The 23,745-nt window shown below is 40.8% G+C and overlaps 1 protein-coding gene across 3 annotated transcripts in view; it reads left to right on the top strand.

Moving 5' to 3' along the window:
* Positions 1-23,745, top strand: part of POLR3B (RNA polymerase III subunit B) — a 104,516-nt gene that overhangs the window by 46,400 nt on the left and 34,371 nt on the right. For all 3 annotated transcript variants that reach the window (XM_064590674.1, XM_045872674.3, XM_045872677.3), the window contains 8 exons: positions 534-734; positions 2,612-2,774; positions 3,969-4,122; positions 7,415-7,489; positions 8,233-8,331; positions 12,586-12,713; positions 20,775-20,984; positions 23,310-23,468. In XM_064590674.1, the coding sequence (XP_064446744.1) occupies positions 534-734; positions 2,612-2,774; positions 3,969-4,122; positions 7,415-7,489; positions 8,233-8,331; positions 12,586-12,713; positions 20,775-20,984; positions 23,310-23,468 (1,189 nt within the window). The remainder of the gene's footprint in view (positions 1-533; positions 735-2,611; positions 2,775-3,968; positions 4,123-7,414; positions 7,490-8,232; positions 8,332-12,585; positions 12,714-20,774; positions 20,985-23,309; positions 23,469-23,745) is intronic.

Raw genomic sequence — 23,745 nt, 5'->3', positions numbered from 1 at the left:
TATCCCTGATACCTGCTATTGGAATCATTTTTTGGGTCATTTTCTATTATATTTTCCTCTAATAAAGACAGATTTTGGAAGACATCCAAATAATAGCATATTATGAAATTATCTCTTTGAGCTTCGAGCTACTTTTACCTTAAAATGTGTGTAGAAATTGCTAGTGTTCTATTAATTAGCTTACTGCTTCCAGTGGAAATCTCTGGTTGAACTGGCTTGTTCAGGATATAATTAGTTCTTCAGAAAGTAAACGCTGTGATGTGATAATGTTGATACATCAAAACGTTCTGACCTGGTTGCTAGACACGGTGATATTCATGAAAGCGCTAGAAAACCCCAGTGAGTGACCTGGCTCAATTTTCATTTTAATTGTGATATTTTGATTTCTGAATATACATCATGGCTTTAATTTCACAAAGAAATAGTTCATCTGTGATGAACCTCTCAGAGTGACTGCAAAGTCTCATGCAATATATGAGCAGATCAGGGGTGGTCTTATGTCTTTTTTTTTTTTTTTTCCCCCTGTTATACAGGGAAATTGGTCTCTAAAGAGATTTAAAATGGACCGCCAGGGTGTGACTCAAGTTCTCTCTCGCTTGTCTTATATATCCGCACTGGGCATGATGACAAGAATCTCTTCTCAGTTTGAAAAAACAAGGAAAGTGAGTGGTCCTCGTTCCCTCCAGCCGTCTCAGTGGGGAATGCTCTGTCCTTCGGACACTCCTGAAGGGGAGGTAAGGTAGCCGCGGAGTCTCAGCAATGTCCGAGGTGGTGCGTATTGCTGATGTTCTGCTTCTGCCCCCATTCCTCCAGGCCATATCCTTTTTTGGGTCAGCCACTTCTCTGGCAGAGAAATAATTGATGCAGCCTGTCAGGACAACATCCGTGTCATTCGAAAACCAGTATCGACAGAGGCCTTTGATTTAGTGTCGCACCTAAATAGAAATATGGTCCCTGTGTTCTCGCTTGTTTAGCCTGTCCCCAAGAATCAAACCATGCAACCATAAGACTGTGAGGGAACATTGATAGGCTCCTCACCTTTGTTCACGGGGATCGCTCTCTTTTTTTTTCCCCCCACAAAATGCTGGCTGTATTTCCAAAAGAGCTGATATATGCAGATTACTGCTGCAGCAACTGTATGGTGTTCACCGGGATCTCCTTTTAAGCAACTCCTTATTTTCCTTGGGTGTACTTAGAGGGCCCCAGACTTGTAGTGGCAGCCAACAGGGAGCACAAAACCAGGCAGCTGATGGAGGTTCTGCATCACAGCCCTTTCTCCTTCATGCCGACCATTGTTGGTGTTTGTTGTTAGCTATAAACTTCCAGAGGAAGGAACCTCGTTAGGTTCCCATTCTGTCGCAAGCTCCTAGCACAGAGCCTTGTTCACAGTAGAGGCCCCACAGATCTCTGCTGAATGAAGCAGTACGTTTGTTATGACATGTGAAAGATGTAAGTTCCAGAGTGTGGGAATTTGTTATGACTCGGGGGAGGTGAAAATAGAAGTACATACAGAGTTAAGAATTTTAGAAAATTACCATTCTTCTCCTAATTTATCTTAAACCATATGGAAGTTCACACTAGAATTATGCAGCTTGTCAAATTTGCATAACTTATACCCCTTGGGCTTTGGAACACTGAATTTCCCAGAGTTTGTTTCAGCTAACCTCCGTGAAGTACCTATTTTGTGCATCACCACAGCAGATGGTTTCAGAGAATCAAAGATACAATCCTTACACGTTACGTGTCTCAAGTGTTTTGTTTCCTACTTGCTGTGTTAAATCCTTGTTCTTGTTTTGTCTTAGATTGTTTTTTGGTTGCATAAAAATTTAAAAAATATTTTCTTTTTCACTTTGAAGTCATTTCAGATGTACACAAAAGTTGCAAAAATAGTAAAAAGAATTTCCATGGTCCCTCACCTAGATTCCCCAAATACGAACATCTTACACGACTGTCACTCAGTTACCAACCTTATGAAATTCACATTGATAACAGGATTATAATCTGTAGATTATAGAACCTATACCTTACTCAAATCTTGCCAGTTACCCCCCCAGTGTCTCTTTTCTGGCCCAGGATTACACATTGTTTCCAGTTGCCACATCTCCTTAGTCTCTGAATCGGAGCGGTTCTTTGGTCTTTTCTTTGCCTTTTCTGACCAAGAAGCTTTATAGAGTACTGAGCATTGACTAATTGTTGACTCATTTCCGGCCAGTTGAATATTTTTAGGTACCCATATCTATCAGTGTTTTCCTTTACTCTTTCTATACAGTGTCATCTTAATGACCATGGCGTTCCGTTGTCGGGGAGTAACAGCTTATGTAATCAATTTCTTTTTTGAGGGAGCGTTCATGCCGTTCTTATTTGCCATTTCAAATAGTACTTGGCTGAGCATTTCTATGGTGAAATCTATGTTTAAATCCTTGTTTACTACCTTAGGATAAATTCCTCTGTGTATACATTTTTAAGTCTCTTGTATGAATCTCCAGAGCGTCCCCTACAAGGCTGTACTGTTTTACGTTGCCGCCAACAAAGCGGTGAGCTTTTTTCAGATACAAACCCCGTACTTTGTACTAATGGCCGTTCTTAGAAATGAGTATCTTTTGTCTTTTAGGCTTGTGGTTTGGTGAAAAACTTGGCCCTTATGACACACATCACAACTGACATGGAAGACGGACCCATTGTTAAATTAGCCAGTAATCTGGGGGTAGAAGATGTGAATTTATTATGTGGAGAAGAGCTCTCTTATCCAAATGTGTTTCTCGTCTTTCTCAATGGTGAGTGTGTTATGGAGACCTGTGGAGCCTGATCAGTCTTTGGGTGGGAAGGTAGAGGGGAGCCATTATCATCCAGGTGTTTAAGGACAAATAAACTTCAATTCTGGGCCCAGCGGGCCTTAAGTTAAAGGTAGAAAAATGGTGACAGAAACCGTTATCCCACTGGCCAGGTCCTCAGGGTCTGAGAGGATCCCACTGTCAGAGCCCAAGGTCGCATTGCAGAGACTGGCTGCCTTCTGCCCTTTCACAGCTCCAGCTGATCCACAGCGGAAAAGGCTCAACGCGGTATCGTTAAGTTCAAGCTAAATATGTGAGACATTCTGCAAAAACAGTCAGATCAGCCCTGACAGCCAGTTGACTTATATTCAGCCACTCGGTGAGGGATTGTCAACAGGCTGTAGCAAGAGGTCCCTCTCTTTCCGCTCATGCTTCAGTTGCTTCTTTCGCCCCCTTCAGAGTCCTCCGGAGCCTCGGCAGCAAGTGTGCCTCAGCCTTTTTACTTGGGGTTTGGTGGTCTGGGCGCCTGTGCCCTCGCGTGTCCTCCAGGCGCTCGTCCTGAACACTTACCTCCCGTGCTCTTCTCCCCTTTCCTCCCGCTCTGGGGGCCTAAGTCCTTCCCTGCATGGGCCGCTGAGCAGCAAAACAGGGCTGTTCCCTGGCCACCTCCTTCAGTATATCCCAGCGGCTAGCGCTGACAGAGCTCTTACTCTGCACTGTCACCCGGGACCCCTCTGAGCCCTCACGCTGACCCTGGGGCCCAAAATCCGTCTTCCTCATTTCTCAGATGACGATGACACGAAGAGCAGTTGAAGAGTAGCTATTACTGGGCACTGTGGAGGGTCAACTCCTTTCATCCTCCCATCAGCCCTGTGGAAGTGATTGAGCCAGTGTTCGAACCTGGGGGATCTGGACCCTGAGTTTCTGCCCCCAGCATTGTGCTGACGGTGAGGAACGTGAGGCTAGTTTTTGCGACTCCGCCCAGCATGTGGTAGGACTGCCCGTAGACTCATGTCGTCGGGTGCCATGGCCACTCTCCTGTGTTTCTTTCCTGCAGCCCGTGGCCTGGCTGCCCCGCCGAGTAACAGAGCTTTCAGAGGACGACTCGGGGCTGCTGCTCAGCTTTATTGCGTGGGTATTTTCAGTCGAAGCGATCCATTCTTTGTTGCTCTTATACATGTCCTTCTCTCTGCTCAGGTAACATCCTGGGTGTCATTCGAGACCACAGGAAGCTGGTGAATACGTTTCGCCTGATGCGAAGAGCAGGATATATCAATGAGTTCGTTTCCATCTCAACAAATCTCACAGATCGATGTGTCTATATTTCCTCTGATGGAGGAAGGCTGTGCAGGTACAAGTTGCTGAAGAGAGTTCTTAGGTTTACTTCTGAAAGAAATATGCTTGTTTTTGTCTTTGATTCCACTTCCACCTCTTTCGTTGTTGAGAGAAGTTTAATTCAGTTAGCAGACACCTCATGGATATGCATCTGGGTGCTGAGGATTCAAAGTTGAATGGGAATCAGTCTCTGCCCTCAGAGAGCTCAGTCCATGGGCAAAGGCAGAAATAATTACTAATAACAGCCAACCATGCTCGTAATAATGCTTGCTAGACGTTATTTATTATTTCAGTAGATATACCACGTGTAAGGCTTTAACTACATTCAGCTGTGTAAGGGAGGGTTACTATTTTCGTTTAACAAATGAGGAACGAGACGTGAATAACTTACCCAAGGCTAGATAGTGGTGGGGTCTGTTCTTTTTTTTTTTTTAAGATAGTTTTTATTTACTTACTTGACAGAGAGATAGAGAGCACAAGTAGGCAGAGTGGCAGGCAAAGGGAAAGGGAGAAGCAGGCTTCCCGCTGAGCAGGGAGCCCAACGCAGGGCTCGATCCCAGGACCCCGGGATCATGACCTGAGCTGAAGGCAGCTGCTTAACCAACTGAGCCACCCAGGCACCCCGGGTCTGTTCTTTACTTGACAGTCCTTACGGTTCATTTGACTCTAACAATCATGATCTTACCCACTGTATTCTGTTGCTGTGAGCTGAACTTTAAAGGATGAGTGGGATCCTGTTACCTGGATAAAGGAGGAGAGGAAAGAGGCTGGGGATGGCAAGAATAAAAAACACGGAGGCACGAGCGAGTCGCAGTAGACCCAGTGGATAGGCCCCTTCTAGTCATTCAGCACATCTTAAGGTCTTACTGTGCGCAGGTACCGGCCTACAGGTGGGGGCACAGAGATGAATATGACAGGGTATCTCGTCCTTGGGGGACATCCAGGGGTATCAGCTGAGGACGGTACCTTACCTTTCGTAAGCCTCTGTGGTTTTACTGTGGCCATTCTTTGTGGGCCTCAGACAGGGCTAGGGCCCAAGTTGGTGAGCTTAGCAATGGTTGGAGTGGTGGGAGGAGCTGGGGCTTGGAAGTCTGTCAGAGCTGAGGGCGGACTGCGCTTGTCTGTCCAGCATCCAGCTTCTCCTTCCAGTTAGCCTCCTCACTTTCCTTTGGGAGCTGCCTCTCCCCACTGGCATGGCAGTCTTCTTGGGATAGTCAGGTGCCCTCTCCTGCTCAGCCAAAGGTCAGACCCATGACCCTAGCTAGGCCAGTCACATTCTCTCCTCAGAGAATTTGAATCCCAAATAGAATAACTCAAGGAAGAAGTGGTTGGAACTGATTCATCCTGACAGCAACACATGCGAGAGACTGCCCATTACTCCTCCCCTTCTGGATCCTTGGGATCCTTTTGTGAGGCTGGGCATTTTACCTTTTTTGTTGTTGTTGTTGTTTATGGATTCTTATCCTTCTAGTAAATTCTTATGCTTTTGGTAAATTCCTTTAAAAAAATTTTTTTTTTAATTTTTTATTAGTAAATTCCACTTTTGCTTAAATTAACCAGAATTGGTTTCTGTTCTTTACAGCCGAGGAACTCTAGGTGATGACGTACCTCTGTTTGATCCCTGCCTTGCCACTCACTGACTAGTGTGGCTCTGACTTTATTACTTTCCATGGCTGAAAAAAATGTAAATGATAACAATACCTCCATAGGGTTGTCCTGAGAACTAACTGTTAGAAGGTGTGGGAAGTGCCTTGTGGGTGCCCGGCACATATTAGGTGCTTATTTATAGCTGTTAACATAATCAATCAGGGGCGGGGAAAACAGTAACATTTTCTTAGGTTACTCTTTTTGGGGATTTTTCTCTTTCATTACATTCAGTATATTATGGAATAGTCTAAAAGAAGTGAATTCTTTTTTAGAAGTCGTTTTGTAATGGCCTGACAGATCCAGCAGGATGAACAGGTAGTTTATTGAGTAAGTAGAGGGGGAGTGAGGTAGCTGAGTGTGACTGCCCCCTCTCCTGCGTCTGTCCTTGTCCTCGTTTGTGAGTCTCTTGGCCCTTGAACGAGGTAGCGGTGCTCTCTGCCTCCCTCCCCAGAAGAAGCCAGGATTTCGAGGTAATGTGGATTTCCACGAAAAGTTCACTCAGTTCATTTTTCAGCAACTTGTGTTCCCCTTTTGTAGTTGTGCAGCTCTTCTTCTTAACTGTTTAAAAGTGCTCATTAGTCCTCAAATAGTTATTTGGACTTGAGGGTAGAGTGCACAAGTGTCTGGTCGTTGCTCGCTCCTCTCTCTAAGAGCTGCTTATCCAAATAGCAACAGCCCTTGACGTTTCGGGGCTGCATGCCATCCTTTGTGTCGGTGTTTCCTCGTGGTGGCGAGGCCCTTAGTGGCGGATCACCGCTGACAGTTACAGGTTAATCTACCAGAGTGGGGAGACCAAAAGCTCTCTCTACCTCACACCCATTAGCTCACTCAAAATCACAATGTAAAAATGCTTTATTCTCTGGAAATGTGTAGCTTTAGGTAACCTGCCAGCGTAGCCTAGTCATGTCTGTCCAAAAAGAAGCCACTCTAAACAGCGGATGTCCATCAGACCTTCACTGCAGGACGCCATTGTTCTCCTCAGGAACCGTTCTCTGCCTGCTGGCTTCCTGGGTCGTAGACCATGTATTCCTATGTGAAATCCTATGAAACGCCTTTGGCATGATGCATTTACAACATCCGTTTTAAAAAATAAGACAGTAAAGATTTTGTTTCTAGATCTTCCCGAGTATCATTTTTGTTTGGCCTTTCCATTTAAAACCAGGCATTTCCTGGGGCTCCTGGGTGGCTCAGTCGTTAAGCGTCTGCCTTTGGCTCAGGTCATGATTCCAGGGTCCTGGGATCGAGCCCCGCATCGGGCTCCCTGCTCCGCGGGAAGCCTGCTTCTCCCTCTCCCACTCCCCCTGCTTGTGTTCCCTCTCTCGCTGTCTCTCTCTCTCTGTCAAATAAATAAATAAAATCTTAAAAAAAAAATTAAAAAAAAAAAAACAGGTGTTTCCTAAGACACTTGGATACGTGTGTGTGCATACATGTGCATGTGGGCACATACACGCGTGCGCTGGTGTGTGCGTGCCTGTGAATGTGTATGTGAGAGAGCAGCTAGGCCCCTTCGTGCTCACACATGCAGAGAATACCTGGGGTCCTCAGGCAGTCCAGGAATTGGTTTGATCACATCCCAGCTTCCCTCACTTCACTATGGTAAACTTACTTGCTGACTTCTTCTTCTGAACTGCTGTGAATTTGTTATTGTTTTTTTATTTCAGACCCTACATAATTGTTAAGAAACAGAAGCCTGCAGTCACAAACAAGCATATGGAAGAGCTGGCTCAGGGATACAGGTAAATGGCCAAAAGCAAAACTTCTCGGTCTCCTTTGAGAGCCATATGTAGGATTTAATCAGCAATGACATTATTTGATCTGAGCTTTTAAGAAAAGTATATTTTCATTTTTAATCCCTTAATTCCTCCCTACCCAGTGTGTCAGACTCTCCTCTCTATGTGAACTTGCCCAGACTTTGTAAAATACTTACCGGTTTGTATCATGCGGATCACAGAGTGTTGGTGTAAATGAGCGCACTGTGAAGTAACAAAGGGATATGTTGATGTGGACACTGGGCCTCTCATGATAGGGGCTCTTAAAAGTCTTAGAAGATACTTTCAGAAGTGGGGACCAGATTCGGGTGCCAGTTAAGCATCCAACTCTTGATTTCTGCTTGGGTCATGATCTCAGGGTTATGAGATCAAGCCCTGCATTGGGCTCTGTGCTGGGCATAGAGCCTGCTTAAGATTCTCTCTCTCCCTCTGCCCCTCCCCACCCCGCCCCGGCTCACACTTTCTCTCTCTCTCTCTCCAAAGAAGAGAGGGGGACCAGATTGACGAGTATCATAGATGTTTTTATTTCAGTGATTTGCGATCACTCTGTGATCCAAGAATAACATGTTTCAAGCATCCCAATGTATTGATACTTTGTGGGGAGAAAAGTTCTTTGGGTGCAAATGAAAGCCAGTATCCTCCATTATCACATGTAAAACACTGCAGTAAAATGCTTATTAGTAATGTACATTTCACCAATATTTTCCCAGGAATTTTGAAGATTTCTTACATGAGAGTCTGGTTGAATATTTAGATGTGAATGAAGAAAATGACTGTAACATCGCACTCTATGAACATACAATTAATAAGTAAGTAGGATCCATAACAACCATGATTAAAACCTGTTCTGATTAAATCACCTTTTCATATCATCTCTTCTGTTGTGTTGCCTCTTAGTAGGAGCTGTTAGAAGTATACTGTCCTATAATAAACATAACCCATCATTTATCCCAGTGTAGGATTATCACAAAACTACTAACAATATTTAGACTTCATTATCTTTTCTATTCATGTTACACTTAGTGTATATTTTTTGAAAGAAATTGCTTCTCTGGTTCTCATATTTGATTACTGTCAAAATTGAACTAATGGATCAGACTATGTAAAGATGTATTTCTCTCTTCTAGAGAGGAGGACATCTGAATTCTTGTTGATATAGGAATTCCATATATTCTTTGTTATAAGGATGTCTCTGAACTTACATGCAATATAAATAAGAAATGGTAATATGCTCACGATGTTTCAAGAATAGTAATATTTTTAGAAGCATTAGAAGACATTTATATAACTTTCTGTCTGATGCATGTGGCTGGTGGTACTGCTTACCTGAAATTGGAATTTTTGTACTTTTATTGTGAAATAATTAAGGAGCTGAATACTACCATCTGATAACTAGGTCTTGAATCAAGAAAGCACTTTTCTGTTTCCTGCTACCAGATGAAATGTACTGCTTCATTGCTGTCTTATTATAATTCAGTAAACAATGCTTTTCAGTCAAAATCTTTATTCCTTAAAGGTGGGACTCTCTCAAAGTGCTATTTTTATACTCTTGATTTGAAGATTGAGTGAATACAAAGGTGACCACTTAAGTAGTAACCCTGTGAATAGCAATCCATCCTTCTTGTTTCTCAGCCAGAAACCTGTCTCCGATTTGACGCCTCTCCTCCTGTACACCCACAGCTGGTCCCTTAGCCTATCATGTAGACCCTCAGGGTATACCTGGAGTCTGATCTCTTTCCCTACCTCCACCTACCACCCTAGTCCAGGCTGCTGCCATAGCTTGCCTGGGGACTTGCAAAAGGCTCCTGACTCTTTTGCCCTTGTTCCTGTACAGTCTATTCTTCATAGGTGAAAGTGGTCTTTTCCCTTCTCTTCTCAAACCCCCAGGGGCTTTCCCTCTCCCCTGGAAGTCCTTACAGAGGCCTGAAGGTCCTGCAAGATCTGCCCACCCCTCCTGGTGCCTGCAGCATCATCCTCCTCTCCTCCCTCACTCTCCTTAACCACACTGGCCTCTTCCTCACGTCTCAGGCCTGCTTCTGCCTCAGCACCTTTGCCCTGGCTTTTCACTCACCTGGAACACTCCCCTCCTTTGCACTGGCTGTTCACTCGCTTGGGACACTCACCTCCTTTGCACTGGCTGTTTGCTTGTCTGGGACACTCACCTCCATCATCACCCACTCCTTCACCTCTTCCAGGTCTTCCTCAGTTGTCACCTTCTCAGTGCCTCTTCCTGACGACCCCATTTAGAATAGATACCCCTCCTCTTGGGGCACCTGGGTGGCTCAGTTGTTAAGCGTCTGCCTTCGGCTCAGGTCATGATCCCAGGGTCCTGGGATCGAGCCTTGCATTGGGCTCCCTGCTCAGCGGGAAGCCTACTTCTCCCTCTCCCACTCCCCCTGCTTGTGTTCCCTCTCTTGCTGTGTCTCTCTCTGTCAAATAAATAAATAAAATCTTTAAAAAAAAAAAAAAAGAATAGATAACCCTCCTCTGGGCACCCCTTTTCACTGCTTTATTTTTCTAGGGCTTATTACCTTACAATAAAATCTATAAAATGTCTCTTTTATTGATTTATCTGTGTATTATTTCTCCACTAGAAGCTTCACAAAAGCAGAGATTTTTCTCTGTCTTGTTCACTATAATATAGGAATGCAACCATTAGTTAGTATCAGCACCCAGTCACCAAGCTGACCCATATATCAATTCAGCTTATTTTAAAGATAGGAAAAATTTGGTATTCTGTGATTCATACTTGTGACATTTTTTTTCAGCATAGACATGTATGAAGTAAAAAGAATTAATCCCCTTCTTTCCCTATCCCACCAAACTCCAGCCTCCAGATACAATCATTGCCAGTGGTTTAATGTATACTCTTTTAGATTTTTTTCTAAGTGAATACAAACATACATACGTGATCTCAAGGCAACATATTTAAATTATCTCCATTTTTAAACTTAGCATCATTATCAACTTTATCATTCTAGGCACTTTTCTATATTAGTGTATGCTTGTATGTTTATGTAAATATATTACTTTAATTTCTTTATATTACATTGTCTGACTACACATAGTTGATTTAACCTGTTGATGAATATTTAGGGTGTTTTCCAATTTTTCCACTGTTGCAAACAACAGGTTACTGAGTCTTAATTTGAGCTAAATTTAAGGTCCTTATACACATTGAATAGAAAGTCTTCTATTTCCTGCAGGACAATAGATTATGGTGGTTATAATTTTGAATAATAGTATCCCTTTTTGTTTCATAAAAATCAAAATCCAGAGCATTTAGACTTTGAATAATTATTAGATAACATGATCTTCTATATATTTTTGTTACAAAAAAAGAAGAAACTTAGGTCTGTACTTTCTTCATTTTTCAGCTTGCTTCAATCTGTACATCTGAAAAGTAGTTTTTATTTACATGGGGAAATTGGCCCATATTGTCAAATTGGCCAATATTTAAACAAAACAGTACATTTAAAAATCTGTTTTACTCTAGGACATAAAATGTCACCATAAGCTGTTTCTCTTAAAAAAAAAAAAAAAAAAAACAACAAAAAACCTAGGGCCCTTTCCCTCTCTGCTGACAAAGACTTAACATGTCTGAGAGAGTTGGGGTTCTGCTAGGTCATGAGGTCAAAACTATGTTCTTCAAACCAAGAGCTGCATGGAAAGCATCCTCTTTAACCAAACTAGGGACATAATTCACGTGTGTATTGAGGAAAAAAAAAAAAAAAGCCCACTGGATTAGTGGGAGATCTTTTGCCATGTGTATTGCAACTAATTTTCCTCGATGGGTTGGGTTATCTTGGAAATCACTTGTCTTCACGGGTACTGTAAACCATTGAAATTACTGGAGCTCTGCCTCACAAGTACTTGAGGAAGGAATAAAGGGTCATCAGAGTCCACAGACCCTGCATGTAATGTCTGTTACTTCCAGCAAGATCCAGAAACAGTCTGGCTTCCCTTTCCCTTTAAAATACCTGAGTTGCTGTATCAGTTAGCCAAAACAGGGATTTTTACAAAAATATATTACAAAAGCAGCCAAGGGAAAAAAAAAAAAAAAAGCAGCCAAGATTCTAACACCTACTAGATAAAGTCTTACTTTATATCCAGTTCCTATAGCTGAGCTGTCCAAGAAAAATACCATGCATAAGTTTCCCAGTAGCCAACTGAAAAAAGAAAAAAGAACCAGATGAAGTTAATCTTAATAATTTTATTTAACCCACTCTATCTAAAATATTGTCATGTCATTATGCAATCAATATAAAAATATTGAGTTTTTTTTTCCCCCATACGCTTCAAAGCACATCTCAGTTTGGAGGCTAAATGTTTACTGGAAATACCTGATCTGATCATAACATTTACAGTTGAAAAAGTAAATTCACAAGTGTAAGTTGTGACAAACATAAAGGTTTTGAATAACAACTGAGTTATTTGAGTTTTAAAATGTAATTAAGTAAAATTAAAAATGCAGTTCCTCAAGCATGCTAATCTAAGTGAAGAGTGCTGAACAGCCGCATTTAGCTGGTGGCTATGGTATTGGTCCCCTTAGGTCTATGGTAACTATTCTTAAATGGGATATATTCTTCTCTAAAGTGGTAATGCAACTTTGTCATTGATACAAGTTGGAAAAGTGAGGAAAAAGCAGCCCACTCATCCATCAGTACTGCATTTGGATCTAGCCCGGTAATTTCTTTACAAGTATTAGTTATTGTTGTTAGTATGTAATAATGTTTTATTTTTTTACCTGGGCATTCTATACTATCCCTTCTCTTGTATTTCTATAAGTAATAAGTTTCTGTCACTGAAGGAAACAATTTGTTTTACTATATTTTATTTAAGTATGTTTTTTTATCAGTTTTACTAGCATCAAGTTTTATTGTTCTTGAGGTTTTATATAAATTACATATACTTTATATAAATTTTTATATAAATTTATATAAAAATGTATATTTTATTTACATCCTTTGGGGACCTTGGTTGTAATATTTTTTTACTACCTTTAAGAGGGATTTATTCTGGTCCTTGGCGTCTAAGATGTCTGTTCTTAATTGACTTGACAGAGATACCACCCACTTGGAGATTGAGCCCTTCACTCTTCTTGGTGTTTGTGCTGGCCTCATCCCATACCCTCATCATAACCAGTCCCCACGAAACACGTATCAGTGTGCCATGGGGAAACAAGCCATGGGTAAGATTTCCTTCTTGAACTCGGTTCTAAATTCTTGGATAAAAGACTTCAATCTTTATTCTTACTTCACTAGTATTGAACGTTTGGCCAAGTCAGGCATTGCTGGTACCTGAGTGTTACTAACCTCAGAGGGCTTGCGGGTGCCCCTGACATGTCTACAGTGTCAGCAAAAATAGAGAAAACCTCTCTGAACTTATTTCTTTGACCAAACAAGGGGATATATAATAAATGTCACAGAATGATGAGGGGGTAAATAGAAAGAGAAAAGCTCCATAAAGTGTAAATTGTGAACCAGGAGAAATGGAAGAAAGCGCAGAAAAAGACAAGTTTGAGGGAAGAGCGGGAAAGGGAATAGAGCTGCAGATGCACAGGGTGTATTAGAAGGTGATCGTAACGGTCTGGGTGACAGTCATTGAACACATCACATCCTTGCATTTGCTCCTGTAGCTTCTGAAATGTGTCAGCCAGTTTCCGAATTCCTTTTCCTTCCTTCCTTCTCTTTTAGCTTTTATCCATCCCTAGCACTTGCTGAGCATCTCGGATAGACCAGATGGTGGGCTGGCCCCTGAAAATGGAGGGAGGAGAAAGAGCCCTGTCCTCAAGGAGTTCACAGTCTAGTGGGAGAGCCCAACAAGTACAACCGTAACTGGAATGTGTTTGATAAATGCTGTCGTGGACCGACAGCTAGAATCTTAGGGAAGGAGAGCAGAGAGGTCACTTGAGGTTAGAGAGTAGGTTGTTTCTGAAGAATAGAACTGAACTGAGTCTTGAAAGTCCCTGAGTACTTTTCACAGGCATGGAAATAGAAGCAAGCATTGCATGGGGATCTTGGTGCTTTGGTCTGGCTGTTTAACATAATATAGGAATAGTGTGTACTGGAGAGGTGCCATAGATTAAGGAGTTTGGGTTTTATCTGGAAGGTGATACAGAGAGGATACCAACCCCCCCCCAAAAAAAAGTTTTGCTTATAAACTTTTTTTGAAATGTTTTTAAAAATCATTTAAGTCCTAGTAAGTTTAATTTATTTTCATATATGGCTATGATATCAGTATGACTTGTCATTTCTGGTTTAAAGTATGCCACAGGGAGCTTCATGAAGAAACCAAAAGGTTTTTGAATTGCCTTTGGGTAACATCCAGAATGCATTTAGCTTCTCGGTTACCAGCAATCAGCTGTAATTGACCATAGCTTGACAATTTCTTTTTGAGTTTTTATATTGCCCTTTTGGTTGGCAAAACATGTCCTGCAACCATTTACCTGAATGATGTAATGCCTGGACAGTTCAGAATAATTCCCAGTGGGAAAATCTAAACAGTGGCTCATCAATTTCCCCTTTCCCATTCATCCTTCGCAGCAGTGTGGGCTGATTTCCCGCGTGTGCTTGTGACTTGCTAACAAGTTGAAATATACAGTACTGAATCCTATGTGTCATGAAAGGACTATCACTTCTATTGGGTTTACCAAACCATTTTGTTTCATGATGTGAATCCTGGCTGAAACAATACACCTTTTGTGTAGAACCTTCAGCAGAATTAACGGAAGACTAATCACTTCATCGCTAATGCCACTCTTTGGTTGTGTTTGAAGATTAAAACAGAAAGGGCTACGAATCTATCTCCACTTGGTGAATCTTCTTCTTCTTTTTTTTTTTTAAATAAGTGACTTGAAGGAAAGAAATAATATTTTTATTTTTATAATTCCTCTGCCTACAAAAAAAAGCCTTTATTTTGTGACCATGAGTATCTGAAACGTTTGGTTAGTTACCACACACAGTTAAGCAGGATCAGTGTGTACAGAAAGCCAATTCAGTGTCTGTAGAGTTCTTTTGTAGTTTTCTGTGTGAAGGTTTTTTTTCTCGTTTTGTTTTGAGTGTCATTTGCAATTCATTGTCTGTGTTTTCTGAGGTTGGTGTATTCAGCTGCTCTGACCCTGGGTCCTGCACATTTAGCTCCTTGGATACAATCCTCTGACGTTACTGCTGACGCTAGGAAGACAAAAGCCACTGAATATCTTAAGTAATAAAAAAAGGGCTTTGTTACTGTTTGTTATTATAAAACACCTGACTGGAAAGAAAAGCATCGAGATAAAAGTACATTCAAAGTTGGCACATTACATGACCACGTTTCTCTTTGGACACTCAAATAGCCGCAGAAGTACCGAACGAGGTCTGTATGAAAAATCACAAAAGGAACGAGGCCGGCAGAGGGAGAAAACCCACAGCAGAAACCCAGGTCTGTAAAGCAGACCTAGCACTTTGAGTTGGACTTCTCTGAGTCATTTTAATTCCTTGCAGTCTTGGCAGCTGGTAACTAAAAGGCACGCTATCCCATTTTAAGTATGAGCCATTGCTGAAGACTATTTACCTCTCAGAGATTCTGTATGAATGGCCAGAAGTAATATTTTAGTTGCTGTTCATCCATTAGTCCATTTGGAAAGTGGAAGACAGTAGCCCAGAATTAAAGCACTACACATTCTTGCCAGCCTGGAAGATTTGCTCTCTACTTTTCACGACCCACCGTCCGCCCCCAGTCAAGAGTGACGAAATGAGAGAAAGTCGTTTTTCTATCCCTACAAAGGAGACCAAGATGAGCGCAAAGCGCAGAGACTGAGAGCCTCACCTTTCATAAGAGAGAGCGCACTTTAGTAAACATGAAACACCAGCAGAGGTGTTTCTTAAATCTGATTAATAAAGTGCAGGTTTCTGCGTTCTGTCTTACTGTGCTACTGAGAAACACCTAACCTTCGATGGGTACAGCTGTGTTGTGACAAGGTCCAGAGCAAGAAGCCAGGTAGACGTGGATGGAAATGGCTAGGTCTCCAGGTCACTCAGCACTGCGAGTAAAAGCTGTGCATTGGAGCTGCATTGTATGTGCTCCCTGGCACCAGACGCCAAGTCCGCATGAGTCATGCTTTCATATCCTGTCCATTTTATTAGTTGGCAGTCCTCTAGTGGAACACTTTCTCCTGGTTAAAAGGATCTTTCAGTCACTATCAGCTCAGTTAATGAATGTGTATCACATACCTCCCCTAGCCACGGCCTCTTCCCAACCTGCCTTCACCTCCAAATTGCTGGGACTTTGTTTTTTTTAGCTCAGGAGCTAATACAGCTTCTGTTCCTGTTTTTGTTTTCAATAGATTCTGTTCCAAAGCAGGTAGTTCCTTCTCTTGTATTCCCTACTTTATAATAGGATGGGATGTTCTGGAAATAGCCTAGAAGATTTTGAGATCTTAAAAACACATAATATACAAAGATCCTCATAAAATTTTGTTTCATTCTACATCTTCCATTTCATTCAACTTTGTTTGAATTTTTTTTTTAGAAGATTTATTCTTTATCCTTTTGGTAGATACAAAATGAAAAGATGTGTTGGCCAAATTATCCCTGGCAATTATATTTTAGAATTTCACTGTTGGTTCAAAAAAAAAAAAAAAATTAAAATCATTGTAGCTATTTCAGATGTAAGATGATATGACATTTCCTGGGACTAGAAAGTTAATAATGAATATTTATGGAGATAAAATTACACTGTAGTTCAGTATGTAGGGTTTGAACTGGGGGCAGAATGAGTTATATATAGTGCAGGGCCAAGGGGTGTATGTTTGTTACTACTAACAGTCGTTAATAGTATTGTTAATGTTGCCACTTATTGACTGTTCAAATGATTTATACACATTTCTTTTAATCATCACAATAACCCTGTCCTAGAATACGTACCTTTTTTGTTTCTGACAAGGAGATGGAATCCCACTTTGGTTGAGTAACTTAAAAAAGGTTACATTCTGTCTTCTGTGCAAGGCATAATGTGACTATCTATAAAACTTAAAATTCTTCTCAATGGAAACTAACTTTTTTCCTCACTTTTTCTCCCTCACTGTGGATCAAGACCTACTAAGTGTCAGTGAGGATGTGGAGCAGCTAAAAATCGCGTGCCTTCCCTGCTAGACTGTAGAATATAAGTACTTTGAGGACAGGACTAGGTCTGTGTTATTTATTACTGTGTCCTTGGTGCCTAGCAGAGTGTGTTAGTTCAATAGGTTCAGTAAAGTACTTAATGTTTCAACAACAAATTAATCATCTCTGGGCACATTAAAGTTGTTAAGAAATCAGGTGCATATTTTTGAAAAGAACTAAGTTGGAAAGCTTAATACAACTTGATTTTAAGATTTACTATAAAGACTGTAACGAAGACAGTATGATACTGACATAAGGGTAGATATGTAGATCAGTGGAACAGAATCAGGAATCCAGAAAGAGACCCACATTTCTGTGGGCATTAAATTTTCAATGAGTGTGTCAGGACATTTCCAGGGGAAAGGAAAATCTCTTCAACAAAATAAAATGTATATATGTGTATCTGTATAGAAATGAGCATCAACTCCTACCTCATAACCATACAAAAAACTAACACTAAATGAATCATACTCAGAATGTAAGAGCTAAACCCATAAAATGTGTAGAAAGAAACATAGGCGAAAGTCTTCATGACCTTGAGTGACCTAAGTAAGATTTCTTAGGACTCAAAAAGCACAGGCTATGAAAAAGGAAAAAAAAATTAATAATTTAGACTTTCTCAAAGTTAAACTTATACCCTTCGAAAGACACTATTAAGAATATGAAAGACCTTAATCCACAGAATGGGAGCAAGTATTGGCAATATATACATCTGATAAAGGATTTGAGTCTGGTACATATAAAGAACTCTTCCATGATAAGACTACTCTGTTTAAAGACGGCAAAAATCAAAACCAGACACTTCACAAAGAGTAATAAGAATGACCAGTAAGCTCAAGAAACTCTGTTCAATGTTACTAGTCAGGTAAATGTAAATTAAAACTGAGATACCACCACCTGCTCGATAGAACAACTAAAATGGAAAAGGTGGACATACTGTCAGTGAGGAGATGGAGCAGCTAAAAAGCACATTCACTGCTGGCACAAACGTAAAAGGTATACTACTTTGGAAAATTCTTAAGCAGTTTTTTAGGTCAACCGTACCCTTACCAAACCACCCAGAAATTCCAATCCTGTGTATTTACCCAAGAGAAGTGAACACACACAGTCTTATGAGTGAATGTTCATAGCAGCTTTATTCACAAGCGCCCCAAACGAAACAATTCAAATATCCATCAGCAGGTGAATGGGTAAACAAACTGTATAAACATGTGGTGCAATAGTTCTCGGCAACAGCAAAGAATGAACTACGATACAACCACCTGGATGGATCTCAGAAGCGTTATGCTGAATGAAAAAAGTGGCACAAGAGTCCATACTGCAGGGTCCCATTTATATAAAATTCTAGAAAATGCAAACTGTAACGATAAACAGAGCTGTGGTTGCCTGGGGTCAGGAACGGAGGGAGGGATCTCTTGGGAGTGTCGGAAATGTTCTGGATCTTGATTGTGGTGGTGGTTTTATGAAGGAAGGAACCTGTCAGACCTCATCAATACGTACACTTTAAATGGGTGAAGTTTATTGTATTTAATAATGTTATTAAATTAAAAAAAAATTGGGCAAAGGAAGACAGAAAGAATAGTTAAATGCATAAAACTTCGTCTTCTTTTTTCAGTATACATTTCCTAAGCTATCCCTAAGCTGTATGTATGCTTACTAACCTTTTTTCATCCTACCTTAAAATAAAAAAATTCCTCACTCTTTTAACCTACATGGACATACCTTGCTGTGCCATCCTGTGGCTTTTTAAGAAAGTTATGATCAAGAAAATATGATTTTGTAAGAAAGATCATGTCCCGGGTAGTAAGGAAATGAGTCAGTAGTTATAACACTGAAGACTGCAGTTAGAGCAAAATTGGACAGTGGAGGGAGAGCCCTGCTTACAGATACTCTCATCGCGTTAGTTATTACGTATGTGCAATGCCCTTTTTAAGGAAGCTGAAAATAGTAAGAGGCATCCTAGTTTGAGCACGCGCTTCACCCAGACTAGTCTTTTAATTTCCTCATGACATTTTCTCAAAAAAAGCCTGCTTATTGGCAAAATAGTCATTCAGGATTTTTATAAAAATATGGGGTGTGATAGCATTTTGAAGTTTTGTAATAGAGAAGTCATGGCTTAAAAATCATGTTTTCACCAACACACCTGTCAAGACTGCTAAAAACCTGTATCCATTTGTACTCCTACGAGTTCTTTAAAAAGTCTTTGAAGAAAATTTCTAATGAGATCATAAGCACCAAACATTTGCTGAACCATTTTGTTGTTCATCCATTCAGTGTCAGGTCAGTTGTGATGCCCGAGAATTGCGTTCTGGGCCTGGTAGCACAATTTATAGCGGGATCCAGTCTCTTTCACCATTGTTCAGAGGTGCAGCCATGAATGCTTCCCTGCTGCATAATAATGCTTGTCTCAGGTTTCAGAAGCCGTGTTTGGCAGCCTGGTGGGACATTGCCTGAACCCTTGTCTCAAGCTGGGTGAAGTATACAATTGGAGATAAAATCTTGACATAAATTTTAAATGATTTCATATAGAAGGACAAACTTACTGTCGGTGAACTTTACCCCGATCCAGGCAACGGTGATTTTATTTCTAAAACAGTAAGTGATCTGTTACCAGGTGGTCCTGCCCAGTTTATTAGTTGGCACCAAAATAACATAAATTAATTGGCAGTTATAGTGTAAACTCAAGAAAAAGTTCATGATAAATTTGCTGAGATTTAAGTACAAACATATACTGTCATAAAAAGTATAATGCAATTCAGTTTCATTTACTGACATTTATTGAGCATCTGTAGTGGGCCCCCCACTGTATTAAGTGTTCATACCCTACAGATTTCATTTTTTCTTTCAGTAGTAATTGTCAAGAAGTACCATATCATTTTTGCTGCCTGAATAGGTTATTTTCATCCCCAAATTGAAATCACCATTGATTTCATGACATGAATATGAGAGGTGAAGGAAATAAATACTGAGTTTGGGTATCTGCTCATCTTAGAGCTTAACTCCATCAAACAACACTAAAGCATCTTGGGGTGTGTGGGTGTTGAGGATGTATCACTATGGAAGCATGTGCAAGAGAAAAAGAGACTAAAGGCTACCTTCTTAGCCACTCAAGGGAAAAGAAGAGATGCCTGGGAGAAGTTAAAGAGGTTCAGTAGCCCACACATAAGTTTAGTAGTAGGGCAAACATGAGTCCGCATTCTAAGGTCTCTGAGTAGGAGAGTGTATTGTATTCACAAGACCAGGAGAGTGAAACCCTTTTTTTGGTGCAAGTCTGTGAACCCTAGTGAATCCCTTTGGGGAAAAGGGAGAAAGGGTAACATTCTGATTTCACTTCCAGTTGATGGTAACAGCCTTCCAAGGTGCAAAGAGGTGGAAAGCCTGATTGCTAAGGACCTAAAAGCCTATACCAGATTGAACAGGACCCTGGATTCCTTACGGGAAAGGACTGTGCCTTTCCGCATTTTATCTGTGGTGTTGGGCACAGAGTAGGTGTTTATTCACTACTTCGTAAATGAAAAGTTAAGCAGATGAGTAAATCCACTCCTCTGCTTTCACTTTCCTCCTTTTCCTTCCTTCCTTTCTTATCCTTCCTTTTCTCCTGCTTTCTTTTTTATTTAGAACTTTTGTAATGGTTGTTTCTTTTTTATGGAATATATCTGTTTGTCCTACTCTAAAAGCTCCTTGCCTGTCAGCACTGGGCGTGGTTTCTAATTACCTTCCCGTAACAGCTGGAAATGGGTCCGCAACATAGTAGAACTGAGTACAGAATTGTTGGCTTACCTGTGAAATTAACCAGGGAAGACTGGTAATTCCTAAAACGGGGTCAATTGTATAAATCCAGTAGGTTGAAGTTACTTAGGTTAGAATACCTTGGGTGTGATTTTTCTTCTTTATAGAACTTTTAACAATACCGAGAAAAAAATGCTTTTAAATGTTGGTAGGAACTGTGAGAGTATTGCTTTTGAAATGTTTAACCTGAAGGTTTTCTTCATGTTAATTAGTGAAAATAATGTGGTTTTTTTTTTTTTTTTTCCATCTCTGTAGTCGTGGCTACCTAATTATTTGACATAATAGAATGTTGCATTTTGCTTTCTCCAATATCAATGAAGGTACCATTGGATACAACCAGCGGAACAGAATCGATACTCTCATGTATCTGCTAGCATACCCACAAAAACCCATGGTTAAAACAAAGACCATTGAGTTGATAGAATTTGAGAAACTGCCCGCTGGACAGAATGCAACGGTTGCCGTGATGAGTTACAGTGGCTATGATATTGAAGATGCCCTCATTTTAAACAAGGCCTCCTTGGACAGGGGTAAGTGGGTTTTCAGACCTCTGACACCATGGGCGCTCCGTGCAGAATTAGGTACAAGGACAATCAGCTAAAAATCATCTGGTGTCAAAATGCTAATGTTGGTTTCAAGGGATTTGAATTTTATAACATACAAACAGGAGGCGGTTAGGTTTTGGCGTTGACGTTTTTTATGAATGTTATATAGAGGTAATTTATTAAATGAACTACTAAATTTTTTTTTCTTTATTTTAGTTTATTGGTGACGTGAGGCAGTTCCTCAACAGAAAACATGCAAGAATTTATCTCCTAGCAGGAATTCTAATAAATGAAATATGGTCTTTGAATCTGGCTAGTTATATATTCAGCAACAGACTGAGAAGGCAGTAGCAGTACTTCTATGTTAAAGGGGATTTTTAAAAATTGTATGTCTCAACCCCGTAATGTTCATACCTTTTTGTTAGCAGAATGCCGAAAGTTAAAAACTCACACAAACGCTTAGAGTTTTTATGCAACCCTTTGTCCGTTTTTTGACAGTTTACTTTTGCAAGTCACCACTTCATGGTTTGGACCCGTCACCTGACCTGAAGCCTGACTCCTCTCTTCATAATCTCTGTTTCTCTTTTTCCTCCCTGGCATGCCCACTCTGCCTTCCCCTTCACTCTTTGTAGTTGCTAGGCAGCCATAATAGTACTCCTAGACATGTGTCTTTGGCATTAATGTTGGCTGCACTTAATTTATGCCTCTTTTTTTCCTCCAAATGACAACAGCCATGCTTTAAAACTAGATGTTTTCCTTTCTGATTAACTGGTAACGTTTACGTGGAAATCTGAAGACTTTGTGATATCTGTCAGAAACTGCACAACACAGTTTAATGATCTGAGTTTACCGTCCTCCAGCTTTTCAGCTATCACCTGTAAATACAATGTCCATTTACACTTAGGGGAAAACACTTCTTGATTTCAGGCAGTCCAGATTCTCCCTGCGCTCCAGCACGCTGCAGTTAATGGCCATTGTACAGAATTTCAAGATCATGTAACGTTTCCAAAGCAGCTGGCTTTGAGCTCAGACTTTATTATGGTCATATGCAATTGACTAGGAGCCACACCTAGATGTAGAAATTGGTTATTTTGTCCTACTGTCACCTTCGTATTTTAAAAATTACATTAGAGCACCAAGATTTTATTTAGAAATCTTTTTCCTGATTTTCTAAACTCACATTCTTAGATTTCTTGTACGTGTTCTGCCTTTGGTGGAGAACCGTAAGTGAAGGACTTTACAACCATGCATTTATCTCATCAGTAATAGCTGGGGTTTATTCCCGAGATATTTTCCTATTGCAGCGAACTCTGACATGGCTCAGTATATCCTGGGGAGATTAGAGAGAATCCAGCTTAGAATAACTGCTTGGCCAAAGAGAGAAAAAGGAAAAAAGAAAGACATGCAGTCACAGAATCTTGGGAAATGGTATTTAGTGCTGAAGGGTTGACAGCTCTTCTGGGCAACTCTATAACTGATGAATCTTCTTGTGGGATTCAATGCTGGAAGTTTTTGCTCCGTCTAAAGGTTTCCTTCTGTTCATTTTGCTGATCTTTCATAATGTTTATTTAGCTTGTTAGTTGGTCTCAGGACTTTTCCCTCATCCACTAGACAAATGTGATCTAAAAATATAATCAGAATAAACTCTGATCTTTAGGGCACAGGCAAACGATTTCTCCCCTTAAAATCATTTGATTGCAGCTGCTTTTCATTCTGTCTCCTCTGTGGAGAAAAAATAATCTTTTGTTTCCTTGTTTGGGACTTCCTCTGAATGCCAAAATTAGAAACAGGAAAACTTTTCAGAGAAGGTTAGCAGAAGTGATGCACCAGAAGAATGTGTAGGAAGAATCGTGGCTGATCGGTGGACTTGGCATGTTTCAACTGTGCCACCAACTTGCTGGGTGATCTTGGCCACATCACTTCCCTGGACTTCATTTTGTAGCATTCGCAGTACCTGTAGATAGAGGGGGTAAGCCAGGTGGTCCCTGGGGACCTTTCCAGTTCCTGCATTCTGTGGCTCTGTTCTCCGAAAGAATCACAGTGACACTCTGATTTCTCTTGCCTTCCTCCAACATGGCAGGGTATGTTCCATGCTGACACATGGTTGTAGAGACGCCAGCGTTTATATGGACAGTTGGGGGTTGGGGGGGAGCCCTGAGCCAGTTCTTCAGATTATCAGATCGTTATTTGGCCCATCCCCGATTATCCAAATGTAGAACATGTTTGGGGGTACAAGTGTTGACTGACACAAATCCATGTTTTCTCATAGTCCTATTGGTGGTTCTGATCCCCATTTGGGTTTCATTTTAGGCTTTGGGCGTTGTCTTGTATATAAAAATGCTAAATGTACATTGAAACGCTATACCAATCAGACCTTTGATAAAGTGATGGGGCCGATGTTGGACGCTGCCACAAGGAAACCCATCTGGCGACACGAAATTTTAGATGCGGATGGTATTTGTTCTCCAGGTAAGGGCCTTTTTAAAAAAACCGTTTATATGTATACTTTTTGAAATATGAAAGTTACTCAGCAATATTTCTGAATATTTGATAAACAGAGAAGAAAAAGGATACCTTACAAAACCACCTTCCTAATTCAGTGTGGTCATTTTTTTTAAGGTGGTTTTTTTTTGTTTGTTTTTTTAAATTTTAGAGAGAGAGCACGCAAGCAGGGGGAGGAGCAGAGGGAGAGGGAAAGCATCTCAAGCAGACTCCCCACTGAGCATGGAGCCCGACACAGGCTCGA

The sequence above is a fragment of the Mirounga angustirostris genome, unplaced genomic scaffold (assembly GCF_029215605.1).
Source record: "Mirounga angustirostris isolate CCGP_5_RB_7025 unplaced genomic scaffold, mMirAng1.0.hap1 SCAF_5, whole genome shotgun sequence".
Classification (NCBI taxonomy): Eukaryota; Metazoa; Chordata; class Mammalia; order Carnivora; family Phocidae; genus Mirounga; species Mirounga angustirostris.
Note: the sequence above shows the minus strand (reverse complement) of the source record. Positions and strands in the feature narration are given on the sequence as shown.